Source organism: Dama dama, chromosome 3 (genome assembly GCF_033118175.1).
Source record: "Dama dama isolate Ldn47 chromosome 3, ASM3311817v1, whole genome shotgun sequence".
Lineage (NCBI taxonomy): Eukaryota > Metazoa > Chordata > Mammalia > Artiodactyla > Cervidae > Dama > Dama dama.
Genome location: NC_083683.1, coordinates 26,630,966 through 26,651,107, shown reverse-complemented (window position 1 = coordinate 26,651,107; position 20,142 = coordinate 26,630,966). Strand labels below are relative to the sequence as shown.

The 20,142-nt window shown below is 38.2% G+C and overlaps 1 protein-coding gene across 4 annotated transcripts in view; it reads right to left on the bottom strand.

Annotated features, from left to right (window-relative positions):
• SYT1 (synaptotagmin 1) overlaps window positions 1–20,142 on the bottom strand; it is a 586,784-nt gene that overhangs the window by 95,882 nt on the left and 470,760 nt on the right. For all 4 annotated transcript variants that reach the window (XM_061125058.1, XM_061125075.1, XM_061125085.1 and 1 more), the window contains one exon: window positions 5,965–6,082. In XM_061125058.1, coding sequence (XP_060981041.1) covers window positions 5,965–6,082 — 118 coding nt within the window. The remainder of the gene's footprint in view (window positions 1–5,964; window positions 6,083–20,142) is intronic.

The following is a 20,142-nucleotide window of genomic DNA, read 5'->3' as shown; positions in this document are numbered from 1 at the left end:
TATTTGACTTTTTTCTTGTTTCTTGAGGTAAGCTTGTATTGCTATGAACCTTCCCTTTAGCACTGCTTTTACTGAGTCCCAAAGGTGTTGGGTTGTGTTTTTATTTTCATTTGTTTCTATGAAGATTTTGATTTCTTTTTTGAATTCTTCTGTGATTTGTTGGTTATTCAGAAGTGTGTTGTTTAACCTCCATGTTTGAATTTTTAATAGTTTTTTTTCCTGTAGTTGACATCTAATCTTAGTGCATTGTGATCAAAAAAGATGCTTGGAATGATTTCAATTTTTTTGAGTTTATCAAGGCTAGATTTATGGCCCAGGATGTGATGTATTCTGGAGAATTTTCCGTGTGCACTTGAGAAAAAGGTGAAATTCATTGTTTTTCTCCCAGCAATCTTGATTCCAGCTTTTGCTTGATCTAGTCCAGCATTTCTCATGATATACTCTGCATGTAAGTTAAATAAGCAGGGTGACAGTATACAGCCTTGACATACTCCTTTCCCAATTTGGAACCAGTCTGTTGTTCCATATCCAGTTCTAACTGTTGCTTCCTGATCTGCATACAGATTTCTCAAGAGGCAGGTCAGGTAGTCTGATATCCCCATCTTTTGAAGAATTTTCCAGAGTTTGTGGTGATCCACATAGACAAAGGCTTTGGCATAGGTAATATAGCAGAAGTAGATATTTTTCTGGAACTCTCTTGCTCTTTTGATGATCCGACAGATGTTGGCAATTTGATCTCTGGTTCCTCTGCCTTTTTAAAAACCAGCTTGGACATCTGGAAGTTCATGGTTCATGTACTGTTGAAACCTGGCTTGGAGAATTTTGAGCATTACTTTACTAGCGTGTGAGAGGAGTGCAATTGTGTGGTAGTTTGAGCATTCTTTGGCATTGCCTTTCTTTGGGATTGGAATGAAAACGGACATTTTCCAGTCCTGTGGCCACTGCTGAGTTTTCCAAATTTGCTGGCATATTGAGTGCAGCACTTTCACAGCATCATCTTTTAGGATTTGAAGTAGCTCAACTGGAATTCCATCACATCCACTAGCTTTATTCATAGTAATGCTTCCTAAGGCTCACTTGACTTAGCATTCCAGGATGTCTGGCTCTAGGTTAGTGATCACACTATCGTGATTATCTGGATTGTGAAGATTTTTTGGTACAGTTCTTCTGTATATTCTTGCCACTCTTCTTAATATCTTCTGCTTCTGTTAGGTCCATACCATTTCTGTCCTTTATTGAGCCCATTTTTGCATGAAATGTTCCCTTAGTATCTCTAATTTTCTTGAAGAGATCTCTAGTCTTTCCCATTCTATTGTTTTCCTCTATTTCTTTGCACTGATCACCGAGGAAGGCTTTCGTATCTCTCCTTGCTATTCTTTGGAACTCTGCATTCAAATGGGTATATCTTTCCTTTTCCCCTTTGCTTTTCATATCTCTTCTTTTCACAGCTATCTGTAAGGCCTCCTCGGACAGCCATCTTGCTTTTTTGCATTTCTTTTTCTTCGAGATAGTCTTGATCCCTGCCTCCTGTACTATGTCATGAACCTCTGTCCATAGTTCTTCAGGTACTCTGTCTATCATCTAATCCCTTGAATCTATTTGTCACTTCCACTGTATAATTGTAAGGGATTTGATTTAGGTCATACCTGAGTGGTCTGGTGATTTTCCCTACTTTCTTCAATTTCAGTCTGAATTTGGCAATAAAGAGTTCATGATCTGAGCCACAGTCAGCTCTGGGTCTTGTTTTTGCTGACTGTATAGAGCTTCTCCATCTTTGGCTGCAAAGGATATAATCAATCTGATTTCGGTGTTGACCATCTGGTGATGTCCATGTGTAGAGTCTTCTCTTGTGTTGTTGGAAGAGGGTGTTTGCTATGACCAGTGTGTTCTCTAGGCAAAACTCTGTTAGCCTTTGCCCTGCTTCATTCTGTACTCCAAGGCCAAATTTGCCAGTTACTCCAGGTATCTCTTGACTTCCTACTTTTACATACCAGTCCCCTATAATGAAAAGGACATCTTCTTTGCGTGTTAATTTTAGAAGGTCTTGTAGGTCTCATAGAACCCTTCAACTTCAGCTTCTTCAGCATTACTGGTTGGGGCGTAGACTTGAATTACTGTGCTATGAATGGTTTGCCTTGGAAACGAACAGAGATCATTCTGTCATTTTTGAGATTGCATCCAAGTACTGCATTTTGGACTCTTCTGTTGACTATGATGGCTACTCCATTTCTTCTAAGGGGCTCTTGCCCACAGAAGTAGATATAATGGTCATCTGAGTTAAATTCACCCATTCCATTCCATTTTAGTTCACTGATTCCTAAAATGTCTATGTTCACTCTTGCCATCTCCTGTTTGAGCACTTCCAATTTGCTGATAAACAAGATTCTCTTATTATTCCAACTTTACAGATAATGCAACTGAGGCATAGAAAGCTAAATAACTTGTCCAATGTCAAATTGCTAATAGTGGGAGACTGGAACTTAAACACTGGCAAAAACCCCATTTTGGTTCCAATTTACTAGCCATGTCTAACAAATATGTTTTGGCATTCAAATTACCTGAAATGACCTCATTATATAATTTTGGTCTCCTTAGTAGGTCAACGAACTTTGAGACAGACCATCCAAGTACTTAAAGTTATTTAATGGTAAGTAGGTTAAACAAATTTGAAATGCAAGACTTGTTTTTTCAGGCCATAACTCCTTTCTAAATAATTCATTATTCATTCAGCAGCTCGGCTTGATGCTACCGTCAGTGCAGGCATGGTGGGATATATAAATACAGATCCCAGTCTAGTGAGAGAAGTGTGAAGTTTGCAGGAAGTAAACAAAGTACTGGCATTTAAGAAAGAGAAAGATTTATTCTTTTAGGATGGATCAAAAAAGGCTTCATGGAATCCCTCCACCTAAATTGCTCTCTCCCCCAGGCACCCCTCAGGCTCACTTTGTCACCTCTCCCAGGTCACTGCCAAAAGTTCAGCTACTCATGGGACTTTCCCTGACCACCCCATTTAAAACATCTCCCCGGTATCTGTCATCCTACATCTCTGCTTTGCTTTCTTCATAGAACTTATCATCTCTCGGTGTCCCATGTGCCTTTCATATTTATTGGCTTCCTGTTTGTTTCCCCACATTACAATATAAGGTGCCTGAGGGCAGGACCCTTTGGTTATTTTGGCCACTGATGTAAACCCAGTTTCAGAACAATACCTAATATAGAGTAGGGAAACAATACATAGTTATTCAATGGATGGAGGAAATAAGACTTAAGCTGGGCCTGAAGAATGGTTAGGATTTAGCTAGACTGTGGTGGATGGAAGAGAATTCCAGGTGAAGGTGACTTAAGCAAAGAGTGGAGGCAGCAAATTACATAACCTGTTCAGTGTGCTGGTCAACTTGGTTAAAATACAAAAATATGGTGGGGCATAGTCTGGAAGTATCTATTACGCAGACCTAAGTGACTGTGATAATTTTACAGACAGCAGGAAGCCCATATGATTAGGACTCTTAAAGGATATTTAGCCTTTAAAGAGCCTTAATTTAATATTTAACAGTTCAACAAAATCATTTCAGGTAATTCAAATTTAGGGATTGAACTGGGATGAGTGGGTGGTGAAGCTAATATAATTGTAAACCATGACAAAAAGCCCACTTTGGTGTCAGTTAACTGTTTTCAGCAAGTATAGTTCAACATTTGAAAGAAGAATCTATTTCTTCCTTTTTATCAAGTTAGGAAGACTGAATCAGATACGACCTCTGGCCTCGCCCCTCTCATGGCACAGTGTTGAGTTAGCAGTGTGGGTGGTGTGAGTCATGCTGGGGTCCCTTCCTTCCCTCGACACCCAGCAGTAACCCAGTACACACGGGTATGACTAAGAGCCACACAAATACGTCCGGCTAGACCCAGCTTCCCTTAGCTAAACCTCAAAAGTGCCTGTAGCATCTCTGACGCTAGATAACAAGCGAGATGGAAGATAGAAGTCAGAGTGTCAAGAGGCACAAGCAGTGATGCACAAGTATGTAACATCTATCTACATCAGCATCTGTCTATGACCATGGGAACTCATTTCTAGGACCTTAGAAGAAGACAACAAATAAGGGACCCTAAAGTTTTCTTGGCTTCATGGTAGAGCTGCTTCTGGAACTCTGAAGGGTGAAAGGTGTATTGGGAGGAAGTTCAGGGGAGCATGAGATACAGGTGAGTGAGGAGGCAGTTGGCACAGGAGTCTGAACAGAAATGTGTGAGAGAAGATACAGATGAACTACATGATGATACCTGGCTATTGAGCCAAAGGAAGTGGAGAGGTCAAAGGTGTCAAAGTCAGACTTTAGGATACTAAGTAGAACTCTGGGAGTGAAATATTCTTGTGCCTAAAAGTTTCTCTGCACATAAATTCAAAACAAAAGAGTACCCTCTTTAGTTTTCAGGTTCAGATATACTGTACTTATTCCATTACTGATGCTCAAATGAACACATCTTTGGCCAGTGGAAGTCACTGCAAGGTGACCTCTAAGCCTATTAACATGAGGCTTCCTTGCTTTCTGTTATGATGAACTGTTCTAGGCTTGTCTTGAATGCCTTCTGTGCCACACCTAGGATCTACCAAAGAGCCAGTAAACCCCATGTTCTTCTAGTGAGAAAATGTATTTCAAACCATCTCTGGTTCTAGGGATGCCCATGGCTACTGGGTCAGTCTGTTTATAGGCCTTTTTTACTGGACAGAACCAGGACAAGGTGGATGTGCATAGACACACACATATGTGTCTGCATATATTTTGCACCTTTGGCACAATAAATACTCTACATTTTTAAAAGAAACTGCTCATTGCCTAATGGTATGAACAAAGCAAATTTAAAGCAATGAAAGCAGTAAGTTTTTAAATGGGGTCTCAGTGACGTGAAAGAAGTAGTGCAGATTTCCTGGGTGACTTATTTATAAAGAGAAGTAAATTTAGGCACCAGGAGTATTTGGCTGACAAATTGGTGGTTCAGTACAGGGAACCTTCACTTTAGCATATTTTAGCTGTTATGCCTTAGAATATAAAATCACCATGCTCCATGAGAGTGACCTTTTGAAGTTTGCAATATTTTTATTAGAGAAAGCACTGGATAACCAGTAATGTTGGTTCTAATTCCATAGCCACAAACAGTGACAACCATAGTTTATCTATGATGACCCTGTGCCATATCAAGAAAATTCCTCCACATTTTAAGTTATTAGAAAATATATCATAGATTTAATTACAGAGAAGAAAATAAAAACAATGATGTTCAGCTGTGGAAATGATAAGTCCTTGAGTTGACTTTTCTTTTGAGCAAGAGTTTACTTCTTTGAAAACTAAAATTGGGTTGTACAGAATTTTAAATCTCAAAGTCTTCCCATTACCAACATAAGCTATAGAGAATAAATATATTACCATGAGAATGTACCCTCAGGTTTTACTGTTCACATATATTTGAAATACTGAATATTTAATAAAATAGTATTATTAAAAGTTACATTAGGCTACATTTGATAAATTTACCTAATACTTGTCTTTGCTTATATAAATATAAACACTTAAATAATACCTGATACATCTCAGATAAAAAACTATTTTTCACGTCATAAATGAATTTCAACCAAATATCAAAAGCAAAAAACTGAAAGAAATTATATAATTGGTCATAGATGTTACCTTTCAGAAGATAAGCAAACATTTTTAGCTTTCAGTGCTATAGGATAATTGATATTTGGGCTATGAAGCAGGAAAATAGGTTTCATCTTCTCTGCCAATTCCAATAAATTGACAGCAACTTCCTGGGGCTCTGTGTTGGGATGAATTCTGAGAGTGCTTTCAGGCTCCGAGGGAAAAGAGAACTGTCACCAATGAAGGAGTGGGGCATCGTGGCATCTGTGCTATGCATTTGGTGTCCATGATGAAATTGCATTAAAAAACCCCACAATAAACATCATAGACTTACCAGACAAGCCACCCACATCCATCTTCTTCAGGTTCTTTGCCTCCAGAATGACAACAGTCAGCTTGCCAGCAGTAGGTACATAGCGAAGGGAGAAGCAGATATCACCCAATTTCTCTTGCTATGAAAACCAATAAGAAAGTATAAATAATCTTTCAAATAAAGGTGAATGCAGTTTGTATATATACATCGTAAACACCTCAGGAAGGAGGATTATCACAATTAGAATCGGAAAACTCTTACATTCACTGGCATTTACTCAGTGGTCTTTCATTCACTAAGGTATCATCAAGAGTGATTGTATCTTTCAGTTTTTAAATAGCTCATTTATACTTTAACATTCATCAAAATACATCCATAATTCACTGGTTCAGGAGATGAGATCAAGATGACTTTTTTAGAGATTACATTCTGAATGTACTGTAGAACTCTTGGCAAATATTCATAACTTGATTAAATAGCTTTGAAAAGAGACTAACAGGTTTTTTTTTTGTTAGAATCAACCTACCTCCTTTTTTTGTCTTTTTACATTTCAAATAGGATTATGTGTAATATCTAGACGTTTGGAGGAAATGGACTTGCTTTTGTGTTTTTAAACTCTATTTATTGATGAGAAATTGTAAATTCCTAATAGCAGAAATGCAACAAAGTATAAGATTTTGCACATTTAGTTTCACTCATTGAGGTCTAAATTTCTTTTTCCTTACCCTAAAATTTATGAAAATCTAAGCGATGGTTTAAAAAGTGAAATATATAGCAATACAAAATTTCTCACATGCCCTCGAGTTATTTCACTGGTACCATATTTCAGTTCCAAGAACATTCACCAATCCTATATTTGAGCATTTCTGAACAACTGATGAAGAGCTTAAAGTGATGATGCTATGTAGAACTTTTACCTTTTTCAGAAGACATCTATAAGTTCAACTGCCTTAAATGTCTTACTCTTTGAGCTAACTAAGGACAGTATTGAACACAAACAAGATTTTTTTCATTCATATTTATAAGCATGAGAGAGGGGCAAGGGTGTAGGCTCTGTTGTATTCTCAGATGCTGGAGGCACTAGACTGTTCCCTGATGTATGGGATTAAGTATATGTAAAGGGCCTCTTGATGAAAGTGAAAGAGGAGAGTGAAAAAGTTTGCTTAAAACTCAACATTCAAAAAACTAAGATCATGGCATCTGGTCCCATCACTTCATGGCAAATGGGGAAACAATGGAAACAGTGACAGACTTTATTTTTTTGGGCTCCAAAATCACTGCAGGTGGTGACTGCAGCCATGAAATTAAAAGATGCTTCCTCTTTGGAAGAAAAGCTATGACCAACCTAGATAGCATATTAAAAAGCAGAGACATTATTTTGTTGACAAAGATCTGTCTAGTTAAAGCTATGATTCTTCCAGTAGTCATGTATGGATGTGAGAGTTGGACTATGAAGAAAGCTGAGTGCCAGAGAATCGATGCTTTTGAACTGTTGGAGAATACTCGAGAGTCCCTTGGACAGCAAGATCAAGCCAGTCAATCCTAAGGGAAATCAACCCTCAATATTTATTGGGAGGACTGATGCTGAAGCTGAAACTCCATTACTTTGGCTACTTACTGCAAAGAACTGACTCACTGGAAAAGACCCTGATGTTGGGAAAGATCGAAGGCAGGAGGAGAAGGGAATGGCAGAGGATGAGATGGCTGGATGGCATCACCGACTCGAAGGATATGAATTTGAACAACCTCTGGGAGTTGGTGATGGACAGGGAGGCCTGGCATGTTGCAGTCCATGGGGTTGCAAAGAATCAGACTTGACTGAGTAACTGAACTGATGGCAAATCCAGGTTTAATTCTTTGTATCTCCACCCCCCCCCACTCCCCGCCAATAATTCCAAAGAAATTAATGTAATTGTTGTGTCAGACCTCTGCAGATAGGTCTCTAACATGGGAATGAGGTGTAGAAGGGCATATCCTCAGGTCTTCTCCTGTTGTATTCCTAATATGACTACTTTTGGCCTTCTATATAACTTGACATATGTTAAGTTAGCTAAAGTACCCAGAATCTCCACTGTGGAAATAATAGCCTAGAAATAATCCAACAATTTAAGAAAATGCAATTCCTGTTTTTGGGTACTCATTAAATCCAGCTGTCAAAAAGGAAAGGGTATCTACCTGTTCTATGATTTATCTTTAGGTGAGAAGTAATATTTTCAGTGTGTGTGTGTGTAAGAGAAAAGGAGAGAGAAAAACAGAAATGGTGCTGATGTAATGCTTTTGAAAATATCACTATGTGTGTGTAGAGCCATGGTTCTTTCATTCATTGAGTTCACACAGTGTCTTACTTATGTATCTCTTATGTTACTGAGGTTTTTAATTTGGTCTTACCTGTGCAAGTCTTAATTTTCCCACATAACTATAAATTCTTTGAGGACAACATCATTCCCTAAATTATCACTTTCCACAAATTTTCAGAAAGGAAATACATGGAAATTTGAGATAATTTTCCTGTTTTGAATTTTCTAGGTAATACCTCCCTTCCATTAGTGTAGATAATAGAGAGTTACATATAATGTGCTAAATTCACCTGAAGTGCCTACTCACCCCTAGGAATTAATTTACACATCAGGAGAATCTAGTAGAATAAATTACTTTTCATAGCCTCTGAAAATACAGAATGGGCCTCAATAGCACAAAAATTAATACAAAGGATGGACAAATTCATCTTAACCTTAGGAGACAAGAGAAATGTAAACGAACAAAATTGTTGTTCAGAAATGCTTGTTAGGAGGGTTGTTTTTTGCAGGATTCTGTCTATTCGCCGCAATAGCCTCCCCGTTGGACTCTGTTGGAGAACTGGGTTACTCTAATCATTCTAACGAGGCATTTTGACATGACTGTTCTCTCTCAAATGATACCTCTCTTCATGGCCCCAAATCTAATTCTGCAGTTTGCAGGCATCTCAGTTGCTCTAAACAGAGAGTTGTCCTAACTTCTAGTATATTTTTATTCTTCCGTCTTAAGACATATACGGAATCTTTAAGATTTTACACAGTTTCAGAAGAAAGCAGTTGCAGTTTTAAAAAGCATACCTCAAGTAGAGAAGCTATGTGAATTTACCTGTAATTTTACAGCTATGGGATGGGGGAAGAATGAGTGACTGAAAGATAACATTTCAAAATGGGTGTTTTGGTAGAAAGGGAATTAAGGAAAAGTACTTATTTTAGTACCTTTTACAGATATACATTTAATTCATTAATTTAGGAACTTCAACAGGTAAGATTTCATTTGCTCAAATGTCAAATTAAGCAAGCATTTTATGTTAACCAACTGAAGTTGCTTTTCAATGCTAAATATTTTAAGCTTAGTTTACATTAGATTACTTGATGTGTCAGCATGAAACAAAGGCTTTGGACTCAATCCCGAGTTTTCTATACTATCAGACTGCCATCTGGAATAATATAAACTAATACTGCTAACTGACCACCCACTAGGATATTCTCTTTTCATGTTAAGGTCATCTAACGAAATGGATGTTCATCAGCAAACATTCCCCTCAGCTGTTTTCCTTCCTAATACCCCTTTCTGTCAGGGTCACCAACTAATCTGTTTCCATTGGCCACCTTCCCTTTTGTTGCCTTCTAGTCACTCAACCTGACATTGCTTGATTTTGGTAAATGTATCTTCAAGTATATTTTGTCTTTCACTTTTTTCTACCACAGTCATCTGCATAACTCCTATCCTCACCACTTCCACTTCCAGTATGACTTGCATCTCTGCTATATTTGCTACCATCACTACCATCATACCACACCATGGTCTCCAATACCACCTCTATCCCCCCTACCTCCATTTCACCACTGCCATCTCCACTATGTGAGGTCATGCCTTAAATGCTTCTGTCATCTCGTTTGAAACAGTCTGACCAAAGATTGCCATAATCTCTCCAAAGTCCAATGTCAATCACATACTAATGACAAGCTTATCTTTGAAAGGCCCAAGCCCATCTTCCTGTCTTTCCAGAAGCTCTATACTTGGCCCCAACTATCCAAATATTTTTCAGTTTCACTACCTACTTAACTTTCAGAATATATTTTGAATTTGACCCATACTTTCCATTTATAGGGTCATCATTCTAGTCCAAGAAGGGTGACCAATCATCCTGGTTTCCTCAAGACTTGACTAGTTTTAGCCTCATAAGTTCTGTATCCTGGGAAACCTTGGTCCCAGGCAAACCATGACTATTGGTGACCTTCAGTCTAAATCATCATGATTCTGGATCTAGGCTTCTGTAATAGCCTCCTGACAGCGACGCTATTTCAACTCTTGCTCTTTCCTTGACTCTTCTTCACATAAAAAGGCAGACTGATCATTTTAAATTGGAACCTGATCATGAGACGATCCTTCTCAAAGCCCTTCCATGTATTCCCATTTCACTTAAAATAATCTGGATTTCTTATACTAAGAGGCTTTATATGATCTGACCCCTCCATCTCCTACTGCTGTTCTCCCAAGTTTGCCTTCTCTCCTCCAAACCTGTTAGGCACACATGGACTCAGAGCCTTTGCTATGTCCTTCCTTCTGCATGCAGTCTTCTTCCCCTAGATACCATCATGGGTTGCTCCATTAGGTTATTCAGCTTTCTGCTTAACATAACATGGCTTTAGAGACCTTTTCTATGGCCATGCTATTGAAGAAGTCCCGCCCACTCCTCAGCACTCACACCACCTCCCCCTTGCCCTGTTTCTTTTCTATCCTGGCACATATCACCAGAAGGTCTGTTTGGTTGAGGTTTTCCCCACCAGAACAGGAGGCCCACAAGTGACAGCAGACAGTAGAGCCATATCTGCCTGTTGATGGAATAAGTGCAGATTCCCTGCAGTCAGCTATAGTCAATGTCCTCAGTATCCACAGGTTGGGTTCTCCAGGGAAGCAAACTCAGATTTGCCTGTGGGAGGTTGACTGGGATGTGTCCTTTGAATCAACACCTGTGAGAAAGTGTAGAAAGCAGAATGGTTTGGGCGAAGTTGGGCTGTGGTTCAGTCATATCAGAGGCCTCAGCTGATCCTATGGGAAGTTCTAGAGCTACGATAACTCTTCAGAGTTGATCTGAATTCTGAAGAGGGATGAGAGTTTACGCTCCTAAATCTACCCGTCTTCAGATGTGGCCTTTCCCTACATCTTGGACCAGGGGTCGCCTCAGCTGTGATGGAGATGCTGAGAAGGAGGAACCCAGTTGCTATGAGCCGTTGGCCATCAATGCTCTTGGTCAGTGAAATCAGTGTCTTTGTTATGAGGGTGGTACAACGCCGTGTGTGAGTGGAGGAGCCATCACAGCAATGACTGTCTTTATGACTCTTCCCCATCAGAAAATTGTTGCTTAGTTAGGGAATTCATCTACAATGACTTTAGTCCCTTAAGAGTTATCAAATTACCCCTAAGTATGAAGCCCTTAGTCCAAGTTCCATAGCCTTAATTCAGTATCTCCATAGCACACAAGGATTTCTGCTAGTAATTGCTTTATAGCCATTAGCCAGTAGTATGGTGCCTAGAGATGATATTTTTCTCTATTCATGTATGTGAGTTTCCCTCACCCTAAACTCCAGAAGAACAGGGGTATTACCTAATAAGGCACATCATAGGGACTTAGAAATAACTGCTGGTTGATTGCATTGAAAGGAGAGCCTTACCCATCTTATTTTGTAAACAGCTTGGACACTAGTACTCAGTATAGCAACAGTTTCTAGTTTAACCAAAGAGTCCATTAATGAATATATTTGGAAGTCCTTTTTTGTTCCTAGTGATGTAGACATGGCTCTGTTAGTCCTTTCATAAAACTGGAAATGAAAACATTTCTGAAAGTACAGTTTTTATACGATAGATTCAAGACCCCGTAGAGTTGCAGCCAACAGATGAGTGCTTTTGCTGATGTGATTAGCTCATGAAGGGGCCTTATTACTATTAGGAATCTCAGCTTTATGTGTAATTTATTTTAGTCAATTGCCTTGATCACTAGGTGGAACTGCCAGTTAGTGTTAGAAAGTTCCAACTGTGAGATTCAGAGAAATTAACCTGCTCTTTTAGAATATGGAGCTGACAATCACAAAGCACCTTTGTTCTGAGCAGCTTGATAATTCTGATAATTTTAAAAGCACCCACTGAATAGAGTAGATGTGAATTAAGGACTTAATATAGATAACTACAGTAATATCTTTCCTTTTTGAAAAGCATTATAGATACTAGAACAGAGGTCATCTCCATTGGGTAAATAAAAAGCTTGATTAAAATGAATATTTATTTGGTGGCTTTTATAGCAGCATCCGTCATTTTAAGTGTAAGAAGAGGTGTTCACTTTAATGACCTTTGCAAATGAGGCTAAGTTCACATGCTTGTTGGAAATACTGTACTTTTGAATGAGTTTCAAAAAGGTACCTGAATTGGCTCAATGCTGTGACATTTTAAAAGGACATATTCTATTTATATTAATCTTAAGATTTTTCTGTGTGTTAAATTGGTGATAAATTCTCTGAATAGAAGGTTTTTCTCTGAGGTTGAGAATCTATTTAGAGGTGACAGACAAATGGCAGTCCAACACTCTCTCAAAACGAATCTAGACTCTTTGCATGTTCTCCATTTGTAAAAATACAAAGATGTTATTCATTTATAAGAAAGGTCAATGTCAGGTTTTTAATTTTAATAACATAAGGGTGGTTTTAAATATATCCTTTGTGTGGTGGTATCTTTCAAATTCATTTAATTCCCATAACTCCTCTTCTACCCCTGAGATATCTGCCAAATCGGTATTTACATCTAATGGTCCAGATGGTGACAGTGTGAAATGTTGCTGTGGATGTATCCAGGCTAAAAAGACTGAATCTGACCTAGTGTGCAAATGGACAGTGAGTTGTTTAGGTGAATGAGACTATGTTATTCTTTTAATATTTATTTTATGAGGATACTATTTAATTTGGATTAACTTTATATTCAGTCTCATTCATTCATTCTTACTAAGCAATGATTGAGTTCCACCAAGACTTGTCCAGAGTTTAGTCTTTGCTCCATAGATACCTAGAGGGATAGGATGACTTTAAAGAAGTTCAGGATGTAGTGGAGAGACAATTTTTAACAGAAAAGCAATGTCATGTGTTAGCGGAACTGAACAGGGAGCATAAATGCTCTGGCAGAAAGAGGAGAAGGTTGCAGTTTTCCAGGGTCAAGTGATAGGACTAAGGAAGGAAGACTTTATTTGAAGATTAATATCCGCCAACAAGTAAGATCAATTTTTCCAGCCAGGAAGGTTTTCCTTCTCAGGGCGGGCTGGGTGGAAGAGAGGGTAAAAGGTCTTCAGACCTGAGTTCTGCCACCAGCCACCTCGGGGAGGTGGGGGGGTGGCGGGGATGCAGTGATCCAAGCAAGTTCTTCCTGCACCATTAAACTAGATGACTCTTATCTTTTTTTCTTTCTGTGAGGATTACATGAATGAGAATCACCTGTGAGCCAAGGGGAGTTCACAATCGTGGAGGAGAAGACCAGAAAGAAGGGGACAGAAAGAGCAAGGTAGAAGCTAGGCTAGTTACACAGAAGCTGGCAAGGGGAGAAAAGCCATTTAAAAGCAAGGTTATGAAGGGATAGTTAGGGAGTTTGGGATGGACATGTACACACTGATATATTTACAATGGATAACTAACAAGGACCTACGGTATAGCATGGGGAACTCTGCTCAATGTTACATGGCAGGCTGGAGACGAGTGGGGTTTGGGGGAGAATGGATACATGTACATGTATGGCTGAGTCCCTTCGCTGTTCTGAAACATCACAACATTGTTAATCAGCTATGCCCCAATACAAAATAAAACCCTTAAGAAACAAACAGTCAAAAGCAAGCTTAGGATGGTCAGAGGTCCACACACAGTTTTCTACTTCTGGCTTCAGCTTGTCAAGGGGTCTGTCCATAACAAATAGGAGCCTTAATAAAAGAGAAAAGACAAGAAAAAAAGCTGATAAATTGAGATTTATCAATAAATTGAGACAAAGCAATGGGGAAAAATAGAGAATGGAATAGAAGAGAGAAAAGAAACTTGGAAAACAGTAAAGGGGAAAAAAGGCCAGTTTGTTTATTTTATCTTCCACTAGCAAGAGGGCAGAAGGAGAGGAAAGATAAGGAAAATCAAATAACTTGGGACTGGCGAGGAAAGAGGTGGGCGGATTTTGAGGTGTGTGTGTGGATTGTGTGTGTGTGTGTGGATTCAACTTATAAGGGATGAGCTGTTGCCTAGCGAAGGCCTTGGTGTTGGGACCCTAATTATTTGTTCAACTAGGAAGAACCCAGGGGAGGTATTTGCTATAATTCAAATCCACAGAAATAAACAGTTTGATGTGAACCTCAAATGACAGAGAAAATGGATATATTTTGTAGACTGTATCAGATGGAAAAGCACAAGGCACTGCGGTGATTTCCCCCAAGCAAATGAAAACCAAAGACTGTTAGTTCTCAACTTCAGGGTTGAGACAGGATATAGGTCATATGGCAATTTCATTGAAAAAAAAAAAATACTATGAAATGTTGAAGCTGCATTAACAGCAGCAGAGAGATTTAGCATTAGGATAGGGAAGCAGAACAGGCGGAAAGAGAAAGCTGTTGAGAGGAATATGAGCACTCCACTTTGCAGCCACTTTTAACCCAGAATAGAAATGCATCCTGGCTACTGCTGGAACAGTCAGAAGTGTCCTTGATAATGTGTGTCAACAAATCACAAGGCAACATGAGGAGTTAAGCACGAAGGAAAGTGAAGTGTTTGGGGTAGGTGGTCCCTCAAGAAGGTGGCAGTTGGGTACTTCGGGGGGAGATGAGAACATTATTATTGATTAAATGAGGAAATTAGCATCAGTGTTACATATTATTTATGGTTCTTTGAAAATGAATTTGAACATGCACCAGAAATTTAGATAAGCTAGTCAGAAAGGGGAAGAATTAAGGCAAAAATTCCAGGAGAAGATGGCAGAGTGCCAAAATCTAGAGGCAGAATGAAATCTTACACTAGAGTACAAGTTCTTTACAATAAAGAGGGAAGTGAATATTCCTGAAGGGACTGGCTTGAGGCTTCTTGATACCCACCAATAGGGGAAGAATGTCATGGGGGTTGGGAGAATGGATTGTCGGAAAGGGATGGACTGTGGGTTAGATGTGTGAGTGTGAATGTATAGCAGGGGGAAAAAAGACTAACATTTGTGACTGTTCCTGGCTCTTATGATCCACAGGAGCAAGAAGAATTAAGACAGCAAAATAAGAGAGGAGTTAGGTTAAACAAAACAGCCCTTTTGAGAGATTCTTGGAAAGGGTGGTCCCATTTGAACAGATTTTTGACCATACAAAGGGCAGCCTATGAAGATGACACTAGAGGATGAAGGCCATGGATATACAGAGGACAGTGATAGAAGTATTATATAAAGATTTATTGCAGGAGATAGCACACTTACACAAAAGAAATGTTGCTACATGAAAGCAAAGTCATTTTTGGTTACAGAAAATAGAACCAGAGCGATTGCATATTCTTAATTGCACCATGTTCTATTGTGCTTTCAAATCTTTGCACATCCTGCTTCCTTTGCCTGGTATAACCTCCTTCCCTTTGTTTTACTACTGGACTCCTCAGTTCTCAGCTGTCATCTCTACTGAGTCATTCCCTGGCCATTCTCAAGAGAAACTGGCTCCTCTTCCCTATTTGCATTTCAATGGCACCTTTTCCAAACTCTCAGTATAGCACTTGTAATATTGATATTCCTAAAGATGTCTATTCCCTGTTTTCCTCTTTCATTAAGCAAGGCTTGTATTTTCATCAGTTTGGACTAACAAAGGGTCTGCCAAATGGCAAAAAGATGATATAAATTTAGAGGTCAAGAACGATAATTGTGTTTTACTGTGAGAAAGGGACAGGATAGAGAAAATGATATTTTTTTAGTTTTTGTAGTATTGTAAGAAAAGTTTGGAATTAGTTGGCCAGCACACTGATGGGGAAAAAATGGAGAGCTATGCTAAGTGTATGAGTGACATTAAAAAAAAAATAGAACTGTCTAGCACATAGCTGATTAAAAGTTTCTTTAGGTTTAAGATATCATTTGAGTTTCTTATTAAAGGCAAAGGGAATATGGAATTAGAATCTTGGGAATCAAGCTTTCTGGGAGAGTATGCATGCCAAGGGCAATGTATAAATATCATTAGTGAATAACTGGACAGGAAGAAACATGACAGAGTCAAAGAGAAAACAGTACTGTTTGGGAACAGGTTTTAAAAAGGAAGAAACAGACAAAGGATTAATCTCAAAAATATACAAGCAACTCCTGCAGCTCAATTCCAGAAAAATAAATGACCCAATCAAAAAATGGGCCAAAGATCTAAACAGACATTTCTCCAAAGAAGACATACAGATGGCTAACAAACACATGAAAAGTTGCTCAACATCACTCATTATCAGAGAAATGCAAATCAAAACCACAATGAGGTACCATTACACGCCAGGCAGGATGGCTGCTATCCAAAAGTCTACAAGCAATAAATGCTGGAGAAGGTGTGGAGAAAGGGAACCCTCTTACACTGTTGGTGGGAATGCAAACTAGTACAGCCACTATGGAGAACAGTGTGGAGATTCCTTAAAAAACTAGAAATAGAACTGCCATATGACCCAGCAATCCCACTTCTGGGCATACACACTGAGGAAACCAGATCTGAAAGAGACACGTGCACCCCAATGTTCATCGCAGCACTGTTTATAATAGCCAGGACATGGAAGCAACCTAGATGCCCATCAGCAGACGAATGGATAAGGAAGCTGTGGTACATATACACCATGGAATATTACTCAGCCGTTAAAAAGAATTCATTTGAATCAGTTCTAATGAAATGGATGAAACTGGAGCCCATTATACAGAGTGAAGTAAGCCAGAAAGATAAAGACCAATACAGTATACTAATGCATATATATGGAATTTAGAAAGATAGTAGCAATAACCCTATATGCAAAACAGAAAAAGAGACACAGATGTACAGAACAGACTTTTAGACTCTGTGGGAGAAGGTGAGGGTGGGATGTTCAGAGAGAACAGCTTTGAAACAAGTATATTATCAAGGGTGAATATCATTAGTGAATCCAGCCCAGGTTGGATGCATGAAACAAGTGCTCAGGGCTGGTGCACTGGGAAGACCCAGAGGGATGGGATGGGGAGGGAGGTGGGAGGGGGGATCGGCATGGGGAACACATGTAAATCCATGGCTTATTCATGTCAATGTATGACAAAAACCACTACAATATTGTAAAGTAATTAGCCTCCAACGAATAAAAATAAATGGAAAAAAAATGATATGTGAGGAATCTGGCTAGTTTGGTTGGCGAGAAACTCTAACTAGATTCATAGATAATAGTGCAACTATGTTTTCTAGTAAGAACTGGTAAGAATAAAATGAAAGAAAAGAGCTTTGAAATATTAAACCTATACTTGAAGTATATTAATATCTTTTCTTGCTAGTTTAATATCAGTAGAATAACCATTTGAAAGTGTCTACTACTTCTTTATTATTAAACACTGAGCAGCTGGCTCTTATAAAGATGCAAAAGGATCCTCATTACTTAATGACATAATAGCTAAGGTGGAATATTTGAATTTCTAAATATGTATAAATCCCAGTTATGACTATGGCCATTTCCAGGGACATTATCACCCTCCATAGATGGATGGCCAGGAGAACTGTCAGAATCCTTTGAAATGAAGGAAAAAGTTCAGTCCATCTTCTGTGCCACAAGCATCTTGCATCTACTTGGCAGTTTCAGTGTCACTATGGAAATAGTAATATGATCAGATTGTGGGTAATGGAAACAAACTCTTTCTCATGCACAGCCCAGTTAATTCAGTTTTTAAATAAAGATGAGACTATGTGGAGTAGCAAATTATAGGCATATGGATTAGATATTTGAATTTAGATTTTCATCTTGGCTATGTAATTGACTTGAAGCAATGTTAAATTTGCTTAGCTTGAGTTATCCCCTTCACACAACAGATCACCAATCTCAAAGGTGATAAGTTTCTTGGTGAAACTGTCCCATCTGCATATTACTTCTTTTTTAGAGTTTTTGGCTTCTCTCTCTCCAATGGTGATCTGTTCTCATTCGTTTCTCCTTAAAGGTTATGCAGCTAATTAGTGTATTTTTCATGTAGGCCTTCAATGCATTGCATGTTGTGCTAGACTTACAAAGGAAGTCAAGATTATCTCCAAGCATATTTGGAATTCAATTTGCCAAGATTTCACAAATTGTTCATTTTGCAGAAGCAATTTTGTTTCCATCTGGTTTGCCTAGGGGAAAGTTCACTGGTGTTCATTGTTAAGAAAATCAGAGCATCATTTAGGGAATTCAACGGTCCTTTGCATGGAAATGTGGATATCACTACATTACACAGTACAAAAATACAGTTTATCTGCAAATAAGTATGATATGAATTTGAATGGAAGCTATCCTCTTCAGACAAAGAAGCGCATAGGTATATCTTATTTGCTTCATTTTGCATGGATTCAGACTGATAGATGCAGTGACCCTGCTGTGATGTCAGGGTTTTTTATGTAAAGGACATCATAGATTTTTATGAGAAATGACGACTAAAAGAATTTTAGAACATGTGTTATGCAATTGTAACTTAGGGCATTTTAAACTACAGTACTTTCCCTCTTTTATTTATAATAGCATTATGGTTTTCAACTTATGCACATCATATTTTTAATGAAGGAAACTTAGTTTCTAGAAAATGGACTGATAAATTTTGGTCAATTTCACCAGATGATTTTTTTTTAATCATTTTATTAGGATGAGTTTTTATATATGATTTTCATATATGGTTTTACTATGCAATATCCTGCTACTAGAGGTTAATACAAAAAAATTTTAAGAGGATTTTTTCATATTTGAAAATCTCATAAAAGTAAGTTTGCCAACACTGTACCCTAAAGTAGCTTGCAGATTTCCATGGAAATCTATTTCAGAAAAGTAGTAACCGTGATTGTTCAATAAATTCTGCAGAGGGACAGATGAAGAGCTGGAGGTAACCCTTATTTCCATGGCTTTGAAATGCATATTCTTGACAAATAAATGAAAAAAATTACATAAGAAAAATCACCATACAAACTTCAGATTATCCCCCTGGAATCTTTCAACTAGGAGAAAGAATATGTGAACTCTAAGGGAAATCATTTCAAATTTGAAGCTAGAAAAACATGTATAAAATTGTGCTACCTGCAAGAGTCCTTGAATATTTGAAAAGATTTGGTTGAATATAATGAATATAGAATATATGAATATGTATATATCTAATATATATATTATATATATAGATTGAATATATATAGAATCTATATATGAATATAGATCATATGACTACTTTTTTGAGATAAGATAGAAGAGGCTTACAGGTTTAAGCTCATGGGAAAAAAGACAAAAATGTAAAGAAAATATGTAATAGTATATAAGAGATTACTTTGAAATTTATCCAGAGTGAATTAAAGGCAGCAAAATGACTCAGTGATGTCCCTTGTTGGTTACAATGGTACAGGGTAAGGTGGGAAATCTTTCTGAAAGAAGTTGTGTCTAGCATAAATTAAGAATAACCATTTTCGTGTGAGGGTAAAGTTGAACTGCTTACAGAGGTAACCAGAGACAGTTTTTCCTGGTGCCATTGAGTAAGAGTTTCCTGTGCTTACAAATAAGGTATATCAGAAAGGAAAATTGATCAGAGGTTAAGTTTTTATTCCTAAAATGTGTGAGGTTCTCAAAACTGATTTTTAGAGACAGTGCCATGATTAACACTGCAGTGAGACTATGGAGTTCAAATCTTGACATATCATGTCACGTACTGGTTGTGTGATCCGGGAACATTTTTAACCTTTGGGTGACTTTGCATCCTTATCAGTAGAATTGTTGTTGTTCAGTCACTAAGTTGTGTCCAACTCTTTGCGACCCCATGAACTGCAGCACGCCAGGCTTCCCGGTCCTTCACTATCTCCTGGAGTTTGCTCAGACTCATGTCCATTGAGTCAGTGATGCCATCCAACCATCTCATCCTGATACTAAACTAAACCAAAGGACTGTTGTGAGGATGAAAGAGTTAATATATGCGATGTGTATACAACAGAAGCTGGGCCACAGGAAGTGCTCAATTAAT